The 18,848-nt window shown below is 37.5% G+C and overlaps 1 protein-coding gene across 14 annotated transcripts in view; it reads left to right on the forward strand.

Moving 5' to 3' along the window:
- KIDINS220 (kinase D interacting substrate 220) overlaps window positions 1-18,848 on the forward strand; it is a 116,644-nt gene that overhangs the window by 89,416 nt on the left and 8,380 nt on the right. For 7 of the 14 annotated variants that reach the window (XM_033176617.1, XM_033176619.1, XM_033176624.1 and 4 more), the window contains 7 exons: window positions 358-536; window positions 1,636-1,859; window positions 3,964-4,077; window positions 4,827-4,883; window positions 15,034-15,165; window positions 17,268-17,366; window positions 18,332-18,568. In XM_033176617.1, the coding sequence (XP_033032508.1) occupies window positions 358-536; window positions 1,636-1,859; window positions 3,964-4,077; window positions 4,827-4,883; window positions 15,034-15,165; window positions 17,268-17,366; window positions 18,332-18,568 (1,042 nt within the window). The remainder of the gene's footprint in view (window positions 1-357; window positions 537-1,635; window positions 1,860-3,963; window positions 4,078-4,826; window positions 4,884-15,033; window positions 15,166-17,267; window positions 17,367-18,331; window positions 18,569-18,848) is intronic. The other 7 variants (XM_033176627.1, XM_033176628.1, XM_033176622.1 and 4 more) reach the window with 2 other exon arrangements.

Below are 18,848 nucleotides of genomic sequence, written 5' to 3' on the forward strand. Positions count from 1 at the left end.
TGGCATAAACCCAGGAGGCGGAGCTTGCAGTGAATTGAGATCCGGCCACTGCACTCCAGCCTGGGCGACAGAGCGAGACTCCTTCTCAAAAAAAAAATAAATAAATAAAATAATAATAATAATACAAAAATTAGCCGGGTATGGTAGTGCACCCCTGTAATCCCAGCTACTCGGAAGGCGGAGGCAGGAGAATCCCTTGAACCTGGAGGCAGAGGTTGCAGTGAGCCGAGGTGTAATTAGACCAAATCAATCAGACCAAGATGTGTATTTGTTGTATAAGTAACTTCAGGTGACATGCAGAGTTTGCCTTTCTAATAGTGACATTGATCACCTTTTTCATTGATTTCTTATTTGAAGAATATCAAAGAATATTCCAACAACCAAGGATGTTGAGCCACTGCTTGAAATTGATGGAGATATAAGAAATTTTGAGGTGTTTTTATCTTCAAGGACCCCAGTTCTTGTGGCTCGAGATGTAAAAGTCTTTTTGCCATGCACTGTAAACCTAGATCCCAAACTACGGGAAATTATTGCAGGTGGGTATTAGTAGTAAATTTCATTTTTCATCTGAAGTCCTAAGAATTTTTCATGTTTCTAACTTATTTGTATACATTTCTCCTGCTCTATGAAAAACCAAGAGGTATTAAACTAAGCACTACACAGAAAAATTAATGAAATTAAAGATTAGGAGTCTTGGTATCCTTTTGAGAATGTAAAGAAAATCCTGTTAGTATTTGTGTAACTCACTTTATTATGATCCCTGTCCCCACCCGTCGCGCCCCTGCCCAAGTCCTTACTTTGGAACCTTGGAATTGGATTTCTTTTAACATACAGTCATGACTTCATGATGTCCATCCTTTGTAATTTGCCTGTCACCAGTCTACGGTTCTTAATAGGGATCTCTATCCAGAGAAGTAAGAAAATCTTTATATTACTTTTCAGATATTAACTTAAATCTGGGGACTAGAGCTTCAGGGTAGTGACATTAGGGCTTTGAAATAAATGAAGTTCTGGAGGTACCACTCTATGCACATGCACACACATAAAACCTTCATTGAAAGTCTTTTGTATGACATGGCTCTGCTGACCTGCCTTTGAGTTTTCCAGGAACTGTGAAGAGATCACCTTAAACTACTTCTGTATTCTGTTTTCTAGGTACCTGTTACAAGGCTGATGTCAAAGGATATTACATGGCTGTGGAATTTGTTATTGTTGTTCAGAGGTGGATCAGTCTCATAATTTGCAAACCCAGAGTCTTTGCTAACATTGTATGTGTTAATACCCAATATGAGTTATTAATAGTTGATGACATTATGAATCAAAAGAATTGTTAGAATATCTTAAATCCTTTAAGAGTGAGAGATGAGTCAGTAGTTCTAATAACTGAAGAGAAGAATCCAGATATTGGTGACTTCGAATGGTGAAAAAGCTTTTATGCAAAGTAGCTGGGCAGTTCTCACTGAAAGGCCTGTGAGTTTTCAAGATTTTCTGTCTTCTTTTTTAATCTAGTTGGAATCCCTGGCAAGAGTGATAAAGTCGTGTTTCTGCCTGGTAACTAAAGAAGAATGTGATAATTGGACTAATTCCTAATGTCCTGTTTTCTCTTGCCTTGTGGGGTCTGATTGAATCTTTCAGATGTTCGCGCTGCCAGAGAGCAGATCAGTATCGGAGGACTGGCGTACCCGCCGCTCCCTCTACATGAGGGTCCTCCTAGGGCACCATCAGCGTACAGCCAGCCCCCATCTGTGTGCTCTTCCACGTCCTTCAATGGGCCCTTCGCAGGTGGAGTGGTGTCACCACAGCCTCACAGCAGCTATTACAGTGGCATGACAGGCCCTCAGCATCCCTTCTACAACAGGGTAAGGAAGTTGGAGGCAGCTTTATTTTTAAGAATTTGTTCCAGGGACACCTCAGTTTTCTGCTTGTAGGTTCTGTTACTGTTTTAAAACTGTGCTTTGGCTTTAACATAGGAAAAATGTAAAGTTTGAATGTAAAATGTAGGAGTTTTTGGAAATCAAAATAATGTAGAATTTTAATGTGTTCTAGTTCTCAAGAGAGTCTGAATATTAGATATTTTTTTCTTTTATTTAGTTTCTTGATAAGTAAATGGACTCCATAGGGTCAACAGTGACTGTCCTATGCTTCAAAGGAATCTGTTTCTTTGTTTATAAACATATATAACAAATATTCTATTTGTTATATCTTGTATAATAGCTTATATTGGCATTTAAAACAATGATAAACTTAGAGTCTTCCAGTAGTTTAGTAAACCTATACTTAATATGCCTTTGTCTTTTAAATGTGAGATAATAATAGGAAAGTACTGCTATGAAACTCAGATGTTTTTCCAAATAGTAGCACTATAGCCTATTTTTAGAGTCTTATGTTATCTTCAGTCATCTATACTTTTTTACTTAATATAAATAAGATAATTTCCTAGATGAAAAAATGAAATGCAACTAATTATCAGTGGTATTCAGGCCCTGTCAAGTTTAGTGGGCTATATTCTCACTTTAATGACCTCAAACACTAACATTTCCTGTAGGAAAATGGAGCATGAACTTGGGGTTACACTTTTTGGAACTGTTCTCTTAAGATGCATTGCAATTTCTTATTTTTGCTGTCTCCCTTTTTAGTCTAACTCGAGAAAGCATAGGACCTAGTTAGTCATAGAAGCCTAGTGCCTAAACTGCCTGCGTAAATGCATTTCATATGAGCTGGGAAGAAAGAGAATGTAGAATAAATATGACAAAGAAAGGATTCTAGAATTTAAACTTTCAGTTTTTGAAAAATGTTGCCCATATAAGTAATTAGAAATGTTATTCCGTTTTTCTGTTTGGACAAGGAGACAAAGGTGGAATAATAGCATTTTATCATGTAATCCATCTTTTAAAATTTAACTGTGTGGTAGGTAGTGTGAAATGCAGGTTTTTATTTACTATTCTTAAAATCTGCTGTGTAAGTTTACATAAAATAGCTCTGTTGATGCCCACTGAAAATTTGAAACCGAGAAGCTTATTTTAAAAAACTAAAGATTACCTTACCATCTAGCCTGAGATACTATGTTCACTAATTTCATGAATAACAATAATGTAATCATCTTTAATAGTATTTTATCATTTTTTAAAACATTTACAGTTTTCTTTTGTTTTTAAATCTAGCTACTTTTCGCTGTAGTTATTTGAGATTTTTTAGTCTTAAAGTTAAAAGCAGAATAATTCTTCTAAGCTGGCAGGAGTGAAAAGGGTGGGCAAGGTTTCATCTCAGTGTAACAAAACTTCATGAACTTCAGTCTTTATGTTCAGCCCATATAATTTGGTATCTTCTGTTTATATGAAACTGGTTACAAATGCATGCCATTGCTATAAATCTCACACAAACAGTGGATTCTCCACCTATTTTTTTTTTTTTTTTAATGTGCTTGCTTATTTAGGATATAAACTCCAGGGTATAAACTAGAGGTGAACTCCAGGAACTTGTAATAACATTATTCTTGGAATTTGTGCCAGAGTGTTCTCATATATTCCAGACTTTTTTTGGTCTTATTTAGGCTAATCTCTTTTATTGGTAAGGAATAGTATTAAGATTCCAGTCTGCTTCTTTTAAAAAGATTATGAGTTAATATTGGTTAAATCACTTAGAACCTGACAGATGGTAAGCTTGTAAACATATTAAATATAGAGAGAAACTCGTGTCAAACTGTAAAGTGCAAAACTTTAGTTGCTCATTTTTCTAAAAAAAGCTTACATGAAATGACCAATATAAAAATGTAAGTAATATGTCTTAAGTTTGAGTTTAGTATCTTATGGAATATGAGTGAGGCTTTTTTTTTCTTTTGTTTTGTCATTTTGTCATTTACATTAAAATTTTGGAGTTGTGTGTTACTGGTTTCATTTGAAAAATCTCATTACACTTTCATTTCTGTAATTGTTTACCCCTTTTTTGTTACGTGTTTTTCCCTAGCCATTCTTTGCCCCATACCTTTACACGCCAAGGTATTACCCTGGCGGCTCCCAACATCTCATCTCACGTCCATCAGTAAAAGCGAGTTTGCCCAGAGATCAGAACAATGGCCTAGTAAGTATATAAAAGGGTAACGAAAATATTAATTTAATAATAAACATAGATAGCATCGAGGTTTGCTTATTTCCTTTACATAGTAAAAGAGTGCAAGTTATTTTATACATAGTTTTAAGAAACATAACCTATTACTAACATAAAATGTATTTGTTTTCATTTCTGGTAAATGTCTATGGAAGGAAAACGACTAGCAGTCTCAGCGAATAAGTGTTGACTTGTTTATAACCAGAAATTTCTGTCTTGTAAATATAGTGTTTACTACCAAAACTTTTAAAACTAAGCCTTTACATTTGGTAATTTCTAATATCTTCGTAAAGAACATGTGTATACAGTACCTTTATAGCATATATATATATATATTAGCACCATGATATAAAAAATAGAGGATGTATTGAAGGAAGAACATTTCAATCAAATGACAGGAATTAAGATAAGGGAAATTCTTCCAATGAGCTATTGAATCTAATAAAAGACATTTGTGCCCAAAATATTAGAGGTTCCCGATGATACAAGTAATAATTAAAAAAAAGAAACTCTCTGTTAATAAATTTTTATAAATCAGAAGGAAAAAAGCTACAGCACTAACACTGCTGTTTATTTTGTAAAGTGTTGTGCAGGGAAGATCTGTTCACATGAACTGTTGAGTTTCAGTGTCATGTATTATTTTACCATCATGTTCATTTGTCTTCACAGTTTGGCTCCCCCCTTCCCCTTTTCACCCACACTCTCCTGTTTTGTGTTGTTAGGAAGTTATCAAGGAGGATGCTGCTGAGGGGCTTTCTTCACCCACAGACTCCTCGAGGGTAATGGAGTAGTCCTGTGGTGTGGATCGCTGGCATCTCACTGCTTCTGCCTTAGTAATGACTGTCTTAATTGTGATGCTAGCAGCTCACTAACTCTGCATTTGTGGTGTGATGAGCAGCTAGTATAGAGTAGCTGAATGCTAATAATTATGGTTCATGAATTAATTAAAAAGCGGATGTTTAACTTCACTCATTTCCTCCTGCTTTTCCCCTTTTTCAATACATGGGATGGGTTTTTTTTTGATTCTCCAATAAGGAAGGGCTTTTTCTAGCAGCCATCAGGGGTGTTCAGATGGTAGTATTTGCTCCTTATTGTGAGCTCTAGCTTTGCCTTTGACTATTTCTGTTAAGCCTGTAGTTAGTATTACACATGTGGAATATTTTAGAAAAGTATCCAGTGTTAGCCTTGAGACTACAAAAAGACACATGAGCTAGATGATCTAGACCAAAAATGCATCTTTAGTAACTCAATCTTGGTGTCTACATTTCGTTAAGTCTTAGTCTGAGTTTTAGTGTAGTACTATAATACTTTTCTTTACCTATATATTAAAATAAATTTTCCAGATAAACAGATCATTCAGCATGTAAAAGAAATTATTTATTTATTTATTTTTTGCCAACACCTTAAGGTAGGTTTCTTTAAAACAAAACAAAACAAACCAACAAACAAACCTTGTAGAGGGAATCACTTCATGAATTACTGTATGTGGCTGGGCGCAGTGGTTCACGCCTGTAATCCCAGCACTTTGGGAGGCTGAGGTGGGCGGATCACTTGAGGTCAGGAGTTCGAGACCAGCCTGGCCAACGTGGTGAAACCCCGTCTCTACTAAAAAAAATACGAAAATTAGCCAAGCGTGGTGGTGGGCACCTATAATCCCAGCTGCTTGGGAAGCCGAGGCAGAAGAACCGCTTGAACCTGGGAGGTAGAGGTTGTAGTGAGCTGAGATCGCACTGCTGCACTCCAGCCTGGGCGACAAGAGCGAGACTTGGTCTCAAAAAAAAACCTACTATATAAGACTTCGTACTTAATAAGAAATAAGTTTGTGATGAGCTTTAAAATCTTCATTTAGAGCCCGGGCGACAGAGCAAGACTCTATCTCAGAAAAAAAGAACCCAGTTTGTATTTTAACTTCGGTTGTTTTATTTATAGACTATGCTACACCCATGTAATATGGTCAGTTTAGCCTATAGCTGTGCTGAAATGTGGCATAGGAGTTAGAGTTAACATGGTGAAATATTGCATCCTAAGTTTATCTGTAATTTTTAACTTAAAACATGCAGTTTGGCAGGCAATAGGTTGTTTTTTTTAGACAGAGTTTCACTCTTTTGGTCAGGCTGGAATGCAGTGGCGCCATCTCAGCTCACTGCAGCCTCAGCCTCCCAGTTTCAAGTGATTCTCCTGCCCTATCCTCCTGAGTTGCTGGGATTACAGGCACCCGCCACCATGCCTGGCTAATTTTTGTATTTTTGTAGTAGTGATGGGGTTTCACCTTGTTGGCCAGGCTGGTCTCGAACTCCTGACCTTGTGATCTGCCTGCCTCGGCCTCCCAAAGTGCTGGGATTACAGGTGTGAGCCACCACGCCCAGCCAGCAATATTTTTTTAGCTTTAATTTCCTTTGAGTTAATGTTAGTAGGAGAGAAAGAGAACCGTTGTGGTGCTTTCATTAAGAGATTGATATTCTTTTAAAGTCATTAACGTTTCAGCTGAAGTGTTTAAGTGACTTCAGTTATCCGCAGTAAACCACAATAATGCTCTTTAGTGCTTATGGAATCTTTATGGGTCATCATCAGTATATGCAAGAATGACCTTTAGTTTAGCCAGAGAGCCTTTAGCATATAGATTCATTGCATGCAGTTCAATTCTCCGAGCTAAAATTCCTCAGCAAATTTTTGAAGAAAACCACATACTGTGAAGAAGTTAGTGGCCTTAATGACACAGACATGCTGACATAGTAGCTATTCCCATGCTCAAGGATGTAGACAAATACATGTCATTAAAAGGTGTCTGTAGTTTTTTTTAGGGACCAGTAAAGGAGCATTAGGCAAATTTTGAAATGAGTTTTTGGAGAAGGGGAAATCATGTGATTCTTGAAATGTGTTTAGAAGCTCAACAAAGGTGCACTCTGCATATATTAGTGACTTTGTCTAGTAAAATAACCATATCATTTGCTTTTATTTTACTATGAAAAGATCATTTTATGATTAGTATAGCAAATAATAGATGCTTACTAAGCTTCTTTTGCTTTTAAGAAATTAACAATGACAATAGCATGTAAAATTTGTTTTGTCGAAGCCTAGAAAAAGTAAATAGTCACTTAGTTCAATGCCAGGTTGAAAGCTGTGGTGGAAAGGCAAAGAATCAGTACGTGGGAACATTGTCAGAACTTTGTAGTTGGACCAACAGAGCGTACCTAATAGAAAAGTATGTAGCCCATCGAGCCCTGTAGCAGAAAACTGTTTCTGGACAATGGGACTTCCCATGGGTCCCATCTCTGCTCAGTCAGCAGTCCCTGTACAAAGCTTGTAGAAAAGTCAAGAGCTACACAAACGTTTTTGGACAAATTGTCATGTCACAAGGTAATATGTTAAGAAAGCCAGACCATAAGGGGTTAACCAGCTATGGTCTTTTCAAAATAGAGGTGATCCCCTATATATATATGTGTGTGTGTGTGTGTGTGTGTGTGTATATGTGTGTGCGTGCATATATATATATTTGCCAAGAGGAACGTCTGAATCACCTTTACAAATTAGATCCTTATAAAAATAATTGAGTTTTCTCACATTAAGGAACATTGTAGTGCTTATATACCTTGTGAAGTCCAGGCGGGGACTTCTCAGATAAATTATAGATATATCCAAGTGTTCCACAGAAGTGAAGATTTATATAAATTAATAATATATAATATAAATAATATATTAGAAAATATTTATATTAATATACAACATTTATATTATATACTATATAATAAATAATATATTGATAAAAATATGTTAATATAAAGATAAATATATTAATAATATAAATCCTCACTTCTGTGAAACATTTGGATATATCTATAAGCCTCCATACTAGCTTTTAAAAAATAATTGTATAATAGAGAAAAAAATATATGCCAACTCTTGTGAAACCAGGTTAAAAAATTAGTACTATATGCAAGACATGCTCCCCCGAATATTAGGGCTAGAAAGGAACAGTGTTTTTCAAACTTCCAAAGCATAGAAGCTTTTAGAAATGAACTCTTAATCAAAACTCCAGTTTATAAAACCAATAAACGCAGAATCCTGGCACCCACATTACACTTGCCTTCCCTCTTGAGGGTCCTCCAGGAGTGCTAGTCTCCACATGGCCCAGATGGAACGTGTGAGACTTACTTGAGGGATACGGGAAGGGGTGCCAGATTTGGAACTAGAATGCAGGAGACCGTGGCGCTCACCGCCATGCTGGTAGCTCCACCCCGTTCGTCCTGAGCGTGACTTAGTCAGGTATTTGGTCTTTTGAGGTAAACAGACCCTGATGATGAGCTCTTTGCCTTGGACAGATTACTTCACACCTCTGATTCTCAGCTTTCTCACCAGGAAAAGCAGACCTGCCTCATAGGTCTGATTTAAGGATTAGTGAGCCTTAGCATACTTTAAGTACTTCATTATTATTATTACTACTGCTACTACTGCCTAAAGGCCAGAATCCATGGAGCCTTAAAGATGCAGAACTCAAACTGTTTTTGGTTAAATCATCTTTGTCTCAGTCATGGGAGTGGTGTACAAATACTCCAATCAATTTAGATTCACACAGACTTTTTATCTGTTGATGCTTCTTAGGCCTAAAGGTGTTAATCGGTTTGTTTTCTTAGAATTTAGAAGAATTTCTAGGTGATCTGAATACTTCATATACTTTAAAATTTTGAAAGCTTTCCAGGGATATTTTCATTGGTGCCTTTACCTTCTTTGAGTCCAGTTCCCACTAGGAAATGGCAGCATTCACACCATTCTGTGACTCTGCTGAAGCGAAGGACCCAGTATTGAGGGCCTGTGTCCGGCCAGGTCTCCTCAGTGGCATGTTATTCTGTCATCTCAAAGAGTTGCTTTAAAAGCTCTGTGGTCTGCCTTCATTTAAGGTATGCTGCTCCTGGTGGTAACTGTGTTTCATTGAAAAGCGCATATTCAAAGGAACAATAAAGCATTTCTTCATTCTTTCATTTTTCCCTGAATTATTTTACATTGAGTACCACAGATGCTTGTGTGATCAGTTCAACAAATATTTATTGAGTGTAAGAGGCGCTATTCTCATGGGATGCAGCAGTGAACAAAACTGGTGAAAATCCTGCCTCATAGAGTGTGGACCTGAAGGCCACCGAGGGAATTATCAGTTCTATGAAGTCATTCTTTCTTGACCTCCTCAGCCACCGGGTTTACTGGTTACCTTTGGACAGCTTTATTTAGATGACTTTTATACCCTGTTGAGAAAGCATGACAATAATTAGCACAAAGTTTAATCATAAAGAGTTTCAGAACTGCAAAGGCAGTGTTAACACAGTATCATGATCTCCAGTGTGCTGTTACCTTTGCCTTTAGATGTTGATGAAAACTATTGAATGAAGATATTAAAACTGAAAATCTTGGTTTTCATCAAACAGGATCCAGTCAGTGGAGTGACCAAGTAAAAAGTGAAAACAAGTCCCCATGGGAGGGTTCCTGCAGCAGTCCCTGCACAGTCCCCATGGGGTGATTCCTGCAGCAATCCCTGCACAGTCCCCATGGGGTGGCTCCTGCAGCAATCCTGCACTTTGGAAGGCTGAGGAAGGAGGATGACTTGAGCCCAAAAGTTCAAGACCAGCCTGGACAACATAGCAAGACCGTTTCTTAAAAAAAAAAAAAAAAAAAAAGATAGGCAGGGCATGGTAGTGCACACCTGTAGTCCCCCTGCTTGAGAGGCTGAGGTGAGAGGATCAGTTGAGTGCCAAGATCACACCACTGCACCCCCAGCCTGGTGACAGAGCAGATCTTGTCTCAGAAAAAAAAGCGGGGCTCACCTGTAGAGAATTTTTATTTCCGCCACTGATTTAGAAGTTAAAGCTGTCTCTCATTGTTCAGGAGAAGACGTGGACAAGAAAGTTAAAGGTGCCATAGGTAGGGAGCCAAAGGCATTTCAGGTTGTGTTTAGGCTTCAGGCTCAGGACAGGTGCTCCCTGTCAGCTCTCAGTGACTTTGCACAGTAGCCTCAACCAGCTTTAACACCATTGACACTTTTTAAAGTGTCTTAGAAGTGAATTTGTACTATTCTGTTTGAATTTGGAAAAGTATTTGCCCATTTTTGCCTTTTATTAAAGTATAGTCAAAAATTGTCTTCACTTCCCGCTTGAAAGTCGTCTTTGTACCAGACTTCAACTCAAGAGAACTTTTTTTCCTAAACAATTTTCAGCTAAATTGATTGGGATATTTTCACAGAAATAATATTACAGTAAAGTTATGAAATCCTAGAGTACAGTTAAAAGTTTAAAAATAACAAAATTATGTTCATTGCAGTAGTTGAGTACTTGTGTTTTTATTTTGGTTTTTTTCATTTTGGTTTGTTTTTTTGAGACAGAGTCTCATTCTGTCACTCAGGCTGGACACAATCTCAGCTCACTACAACCTCTGCCTCCTGGATTCAAGTGATTCTCCTGCCTCAGCCTCCCGAGTAGCTGGGACCCAGGCATGCGCCACCACACAATGAAAAATTAGCCCAGCTAATTTTTGTACTTTTAGTAGAAACAGGGTTTAACCATGTTGGCCAGGCTGGTCTTGAACTCCTGACCTCAAGGCATCCACCACCGCGGCCTCCTGAAGTGTTGGGATTCCAGGTGTGAGCCACCATACCCTGCCAGTACTTGTGTTTTTTAAAAGATTGCTCTTAAAATGTAGTGTTATGCCTAATCGGTCAACTTTGACCTAGTATTTCTTAAGTAGCTTGAAGAGTAAGTTACATTTTCCAACCATTTCTTAAGTAGCTTGAAGAGTAAGTTACATTTTCCAACCAGGTTAATAATTTTGTGCTTTCTTTTGTGTTTTGGATGTCTTGTAGTAAACTAATTTCCTTAGCACTCCTATTTTGGTATTTTTGCAAATCTCTACAGACAACTTTTTAAAAACCTATTTATAATAAGGTCGATAGTGTAAACTAGAAAACAGGGTTTCCACGAAGTGCTCCAGATACTGAATATGTTAAAAGAAAGACATTGGATGTTAGGCTGGCAAAACCCTGCCGTTTAATGTGCTAAAACAGTGTTGTAAATTAACTTTGGTACAAATTGCCAGTCATCTCTAGATCATTTTAAGCATTTTAAGAATATTTACTATCAGTCTAAGTACAGAAGAATAATTGCCAGCAGTGATTGTTTGCTTTGGATTAGAGTTTTTAAAAATCCACCTCATTGAAATGGTTATGTTCATCACAGTTTGCAAGGGTTGTCTGTTTCTCAAGCTAGAAGCTCTTGGGACCATTCTTATGAAATGATGTTTAGCGCATCTATTGTGTGCCACATACCCAAAGAAGCAAAACTGAAATTTGAAAGTGTATTTCTGAACATGACCTATAGTGTGGCTAGATATTTTATGATCATGCGATAGTCTAAGTAACTAAACCTTCTTACTCAGTATTTTTAAGTTAACGTTAAACTTGCATATAGTAGGAATATTGACTTTTCATAGCCAATTTGATGTACCTCATTTTCTTATTAAATGTGTGACTCATGATTTATTCTTCCAATACAAAATAATATAATTTTTTAAGAGTATAATTGTAAGATGACCAAGCACACGTGAGTGGAATGCAGCTACTGTGGGTGGGGGTGTGTATGCATGCGCGTGTGCTCCTTGCTGTGTGCTGCTGTCCGTGGTCTGTTCAGAGTGAAGGGGAAATAGGAGGAATGACTAAGCTCTGCCTGTGTGTATTAGATATTTAGAGATGTGCATCGGATGTATTACTTTATGCTCTTGTCCTTCACTCTGTTTTATTCCTTCCTTAAAGCCATGTGACTCTGGGTTTAACAAACAGAGACAGGTACAGAATCTCTCAGTGAAATCTTAACTTTTCTTATTAGCCTACTAGAAGCAATCACTGGCAACTTCATGCTGGGCTGTCTATAAATCTGTGCTCATTAAGGTGCCTTCTCTTTATTATGTGCTTCCAGCCATTGCATGGCACTCATTTCTGACTAATCAATTCTGTGCTTGTTTAATAAATTTACCAAAGATGATCATGTTTCAGAGTGTAGTTTTTAATCTACTTAGAATACACAATGATATAGTTACCTCAAGGTCATTTCAGTAGTTTGATAGTTTTACTTTTACCTGGAGAAATTCTGATCTGTGTAAATTCTGAAGTTTATTTTTAACAGTTTAAACATACTAATATCTTCTGCATTCGGCTTTCTGAATTAGAAAATGTTCTTAACAAATTCTGATGTTAAAATCAATATGCTAAAGTGGTCTGTTCTTGACTTATAACAGATAATTGCAAGTAAGAATGCATGATAAACATTAAAATATTATCATTTGAACTAGTCTGTGTATTCTCAAAGTAATACGCTTAGTTTTTAGTAAGAATTTGCCTACTGAATTATTGAATATGCTTTTTGCCCTTTCCTTATCATTTTTGCACTCTTTCTCCTCCCTTTTATGAGATTTCTACCCCAAAATTATTGGTTATAAGATTCTTGTGGTTTCAGAATGATTTTCTTATGTGTGATTATTTTAGAAAAGGTCTAGTAGGTAATTACCATTTCTTCTTTATTCAAAGAAGCATATTATAACACATTAATTGATAATTTAGCTCTTGTATAAAGCCCAACTTATAATAAGAGTCAGACTATAGTTTTGATGGAATTACGAATATCTTAATGTCCATGTGTCTATAAAACTTTTAAAAGTAATTCAGAGGTAACACATATATTCTACATAATCCCCAATGAAGGATAAAATATGCTTTAAAGTAACTGATAAATTGTAAAAGTTGTAAAAAGATTGTGAAAGTAACATCGGGTAGAGCTTTTTGCTTTGAAGGAAAAGGGCAGTATCTTTATTGACGTGTCTCTGTTGCTGAATTCTCAGCTTCTCCATGGACATAAAATTCTCTTCAGTATTTTACAGTTTTCCCTCCAAAGCTGACAGTTAGTTTGATCCATGTCTATTATACTTGTGGTTTTTAGCACAATCAAAAGTAGAGAGATTTGGGGATTTTTGGAATAAAGTTTTTACTGTAAAATAATTTTAACCCTAAAGAAAAGATGCAAAAAAATACTATTCTGTCAATGTAAACATCTTTCATAACTGTAGTATAATAATCAAAAGCAAAAATTAAAATTGGTTTAATACTGTTAACTAAACTACAGACTTTATGTGAATTTCACCAGCTTTTCCACAAATGTCATTTTTCTGGTCCAGGATTCAATTAAGTTGCATTTTATTTCTCCGTAGTCTGTTTTAATCTGTCACAGTTTCTTGATCTTTCCTTATCTTTCTTGACCTTAATTAACACTTTTAAGGAATACTGGCTAGTTATTTTGTAGAACGTCCCTCAATTTGGGTTTGTCTGATGTTTCCTCGTGATTAGAAGGGGACTGTATATTGCTAGAAAACTGCAGGAGTGATGCTCTGCCCTTCCCAGTGCATCAGAGTCGAAGGTTCATAATGTCCATAAGCCTTCCCACCACTGATGCTAACCTTGGTCACTTGGTCAAGGTGGCATCTGCCAGGTTTCAGCACTGTAAAGTTTTATTGTTCCTTCTATAACTAGTAAATATCTTGGAGGAGATACTTTGAAACTCTGCAGATATCCTGTTTCTGCTTATACTTTTGCCCATTAATTTTCGCTTCCATCTATGGATCATGTGTACACATACTGTTACTGTGTTTGCCTAATGGTCATTTTCTGCTTTCCTCTTCTACATTTATTAATTGGAATTCTGTAAAGAAAAGCTGTCTCTGCTTCCTAATTAAGTCACTTTTTTCAATTAGTTATATTAGTATGGACTCATGGATATTTATTTTATCTGTGAGGTAAAATCCAGTAAGATCATTAGTTATTTTGTCGATTAGGCTATTTTTTGTGATTTTTTTGAACAACAAAAAATGTAAACAAGTATAACTGTATCCAGAGCAAGGAGACTGGTTGAGGAATAAAAGCATTTGAAAGATAGGAAAGATAAATATGACTCAGGAATAAGAAGAAATGAAGGACTGGCATGTTACGACATGGTGGACCTTGAAAACATTAAGTGAAAGAAGTTGGAAAAAGGAAAATAGGAAGTTATAAGACCCGATAATTTAGAGTACTGGTTCACATTTACCACTATTTGTTCTGTGACTTTGAAGTCCAAACTTTGACCAGGCTGATGCACCCTCTAAACCACAGTGGGCACAAGATGCATTTATCATCGACCACGGGCAGATGGTTTGTTAGTGTCCACATTCCAAAAATGTTTTACTTCTAAATAAATACTAGACTTATTGATTATTTTGACTTTCTTTTTAAATGAGAACAAATTTTAATAGATGGTATTTACTTTCACGTGTGTTAAGAATTAATACTGTTGTTTTATATTTACATGATAATTTAACAGTTGCTAAAGGAAGTTTTAGATCCCTTGGATACAATATGATCAAGATCTGAAAACTTCAGCTCTTGTAACTATTGAGGTAGTCTGTAGAAACACTCAAAGTTGCTTAATTGTCTAGTATAGGTACTTTTAAATTATTTCGTAGGTTTATTTTTTGTATTCATATAATATTGGCATCAGTAGTTTTCTGTCTTTTTGGATGTGTGTTTTTTTTTAACTTCTCTTCTTCCTCTTATTAAGCACAGCACCCTTCTCTCTTAAGGTTAGGCAGTCAACATTTGAGAAGTTGGCCTAGGCTTTGCTCATGAAATGTTCTGTTTTCTTAGGAAAACTGGTTTTGACCAGGCTGTATGAGCTGCAACGAAAGCTACTCATTAGGTTATAACAGTAACTAAATCTATTCCCTAATGGTATTTCCTTACCATGCTAAACACGTTTGTTGTTTTTACCTTACTTCATGGTATAACTTAATGAGTTTTTCCCTGTCACATGACCTCATTATAGATGGCATTAAATGCTTATTCATACCTGTATCTGTCCTTGACTTCTCTAGGGGTCAGGCCCAGCCCCAGGCCCAGTGGTATTACTGAATTCACTGAATGTGGATGCAGTATGTGAGAAGCTGAAACAAACAGAAGGGCTGGACCAGAGTATGCTGCCTCAGTATTGTGCCACGATCAAAAAGGTGAGGCGGCCATTTTCACACGGACCAGAGACAGTGCTGGGAGTGGAAGACAGGGCTCTGTGGGTCGTGTACACTGTATTTATAGCTTCCCACACGTGCGTTCCCTGTTAAAATGAGAAAGCTCTAAATGGAAAACATAGTTCTTACTAGTTTGTATTCTAAAATTGCCCTGTTTTCTCTTATTTTATAAATGGATAAAATAAAGTAGCTGTCTTACCACGTTCTTTTTTAAATAACCTAATTCAAGTAAAGAATGCCTTGATGAGAAGTACAAAGCTCTGAGGGATTCCCATTGAGATAAACAGAACTCATCTTTCCAGTGGGGAACAGAAAACCTTTTGTGTTACATTTTTTTCTAATTGTAATATTTGTTAGTGTGATTTAGTAATTATCAAAGTAAACCACACTTGCCTCATTTTCTCCAAATTCTCATTTTCATGTCATGTAGGACTTAGGATCATGTCACATTTGATGAAACTGCATAGGTTTGGGTTTGCAAGGTTAATGCATTTGCATAATTTCTTTTTTTCTTCTAAGATCCTATTGCAATTCTAGCAGCTATCATGAAGTTAGGTAGAGATGCCTGAGATTTGGGGGAAGGTTTTAACGAAGTCATTATAGTAGATATTTCACTAAGGTGTACTTTTTATATCAGAGTACCATGTAATAAAGTAGAACATTAATAACCAGCCTCTAATATTTATATATTTGAAAGAATGACATCTGAGAGAAGTTTTTAAAGGAATTATGAGCATATGTAGACACCATTTTACTCATCTCAGCCACTTTTAGAAAGGTTTCAGATAATGTCAGTTTCCTTACAGAGCTGGCTCGTGCTGGTCCCTGTTTGCATGAGTCAAACACCGGCTTTTCCATGGACAGGCCCCATTTTCTCCTCCAGGCAGCTGGTTGGTGTTAGGATAGAGCAGAGGGTCTCCCACGAGTCCTTTGTGATGATTTTGTTCCCGTCGAGGTAGTGGTTTTCTCCCCACTCAACTCTTTGCTCCCAGGCCCTGGCTTTCTGAAGCCCCTCAGAGCCGCTGGCCTCCTCCGTGCTGAGGGCTTCGTGGCGTTGGTGCAGCAGGACCTCTGTCACAGACTTGCTGTGTATACTGTTTTCTTCAGAATTAACTTGGAAACTGAACATTCTACTGATTATAAACATAGCTATTTCATAAGTTTGCCCCAGTTAATAAAGTCAGGTTTTACATTTTATAAAAGCAGTAAGCTACCTATTATTAATGAAGAAAATGCTGTTGTTTCATTTAGGGGAAACTAGAATTACAGAGAACCAAAAGTGATAACTTCATTTTTTATGATTTTTTTTTTTTCTTTGCGATGGAGTCCTGCTATGTCACCCAGGCTGGAGTGCAGTGGCGTTGTCATGGCTCACTGCAACCTCCGTCTCCCGGGTTCAAGTGATCCTCCTCCCTCAGCCTCCCAAGTAGCTGGGACTACAGGCGTGTGCCACCACTCCCAGCTAATTTTTGTAGTTTTAATAGAGATGGAATTTCACCATGTTGGCCAGCGTGGTCTCAAACTCCTGACTTTAGGTGTTCCACCCACCTCAGCCTCCCAAAGTTCTGGGATTACATGCATGAGCCACTGCGCTGGGTCTTGTGAATTAAATAGACTGGGAAATTAGTGGGTGGGCATTCTTCATATCTGTATCTAATATAACGGATAAACAAGTTCACCAGGCCTACTTCGTTTAGAACTTTATTAGTGACCAACACGCTTATGAGGACAGATGTCTTTGTCCCCTCCCAGCAGCTTGTGTTCATGTTCATATTTTCTAAAATTAGAAAATAAAAACTAACAGTTTTGTTGTTGCTCATGACAGCATAGGTAGTTTTGGAAATAGTTAGGAGGGTTAGCTCTTCGACTGATCCCAGCAAATGCCTAAGACATTTGGGAAAATATGGAGTGGCTTATGTTATTCAAATTTAGCTTGTTTATCGTATTATTATATGGGATGGTCAGCCTTTCTGGTCTCTGAAGACTTTCTTAAAGCTAAATATAAGCATACTTTGCAATCACTAGTAATTCAGAATATTTCATATTCTGTCTTTATACCCATAATTGTTTTAATTTTTACTTAGGCAAACATAAATGGCCGTGTGTTAGCTCAGTGTAACATTGATGAACTGAAGAAAGAGATGAATATGAATTTTGGAGACTGGCATCTTTTCAGAAGCACAGTAAGATATTTATAACATTGTGATATTTACAACATTATTTTATTATAACATTCAAAATTATAACATTGTAGAAAACCAGTATCAATAAGTACGGGCCTAAACTGGTATTTTTTTTTCATATATTTTTTTAATTTAAAAACTGTATCTTACACTTATATGCAGTTGTATGTTGTGGAAAACACACACAGCAGCACTTGGCAGCCTTTGCCTTTTTGGGCATTTCACTCAGAGATTTGGGGAAGAGTCCGCCTGCCAGTTCTTCATGGTTTCACCTGCCCTAACTCTCATCAGGCTCCTCAAAGCCTTCGAGGCCTTGACCTTCAGCATTCGTCCTTATAAAGGGCTTGCATTGCCCAGGTTTAGCAAGAATCCTGTTAAGTCAGTTTACATGTGTGATCACCCTCGGTACCTGATCAAATGCCTCACCACCTCCCCGCCGCAGGTGATGTCTGCGCACCCTGGCCATCGGCGTACCCAGAGTCCCCCACTCTTGCTGCCTCCCCTTGGTAATGTTCCATCCGTGGCGCCCACCCTGCCCCTTGGTGGTGGATCCCCACTCATTCGCGCTTATTCTGAATTGAACTCCCTTCTGTAGTGAGACTGCTTTTCCCTGTTGCCATAGTTCTGAATAAAATCTGGATCTACTGCTCTACTCCTCGCCCCCACTGGTTTTGACACATGCCAGCTGCATTTTGCTTTGTCTTAAGTTTTAAACAGCAGTAATAATTTAATGGACAAATTGCAGTGTAGTATATGTATGGTGGTTTCTACCATTGCTTCCTTTATGATTAATTAACATGAAAGATAAACTGATGTGTAAAACATATTCACTAGAAATTCACTTACCGGAAGTATGCTTTCTCATTGCTGTTGCAGTAGCTTTATGTTTTATTTTTCTAAACTATTTCTAAAGCTTCCAAAATATGAGTTGTTAGTGTAGATATTTACATTTTTCTTCTGTTAAGGTACTAGAAATGAGAAACGCAGAAAGCCAGGTGGTCCCTGAAGACCCACGTTTCCTCAATGAGAGCAGCAGTGGCCCAGCCCAACATGGTGAACCTGCTCGTCGCACTTCCCACAATGAGCTGCCTCACACCGAGCTCTCCAGCCAGACGCCCTACACACTCAACTTCAGCTTCGAAGAGCTGAACACGCTTGGCCTGGACGAAGGTGCCGCTCGTCACAGTAATCTAAGTTGGCAGGTATTTATTGAATGGCACTTTTCGTATTATTGAAGAATAAGGGCACCGTTCAGTTCACTGAGATGATGTGGGCATTGAAACAGTCATTCAGAAAATGCTTACTAAATACCGAAGTGGACAAGAGACAAGATGGAGGGCTTCGTGTACTCAAGGAGCCGCATCCATCTGGAGAGGGGTAATCAGTGAAAACAAAGAAAAAAGTAGCTCATGTAGACATTGACGAGAGCTGAGATATCTATCAGGGTCACAGCATGCAGAGTCAGTAGGGACCGGGCTACTT

This window comes from Trachypithecus francoisi, unplaced genomic scaffold (assembly GCF_009764315.1).
Source record: "Trachypithecus francoisi isolate TF-2019V2 unplaced genomic scaffold, Tfra_2.0 Lachesis_group17, whole genome shotgun sequence".
Taxonomy (NCBI): Eukaryota; Metazoa; Chordata; class Mammalia; order Primates; family Cercopithecidae; genus Trachypithecus; species Trachypithecus francoisi.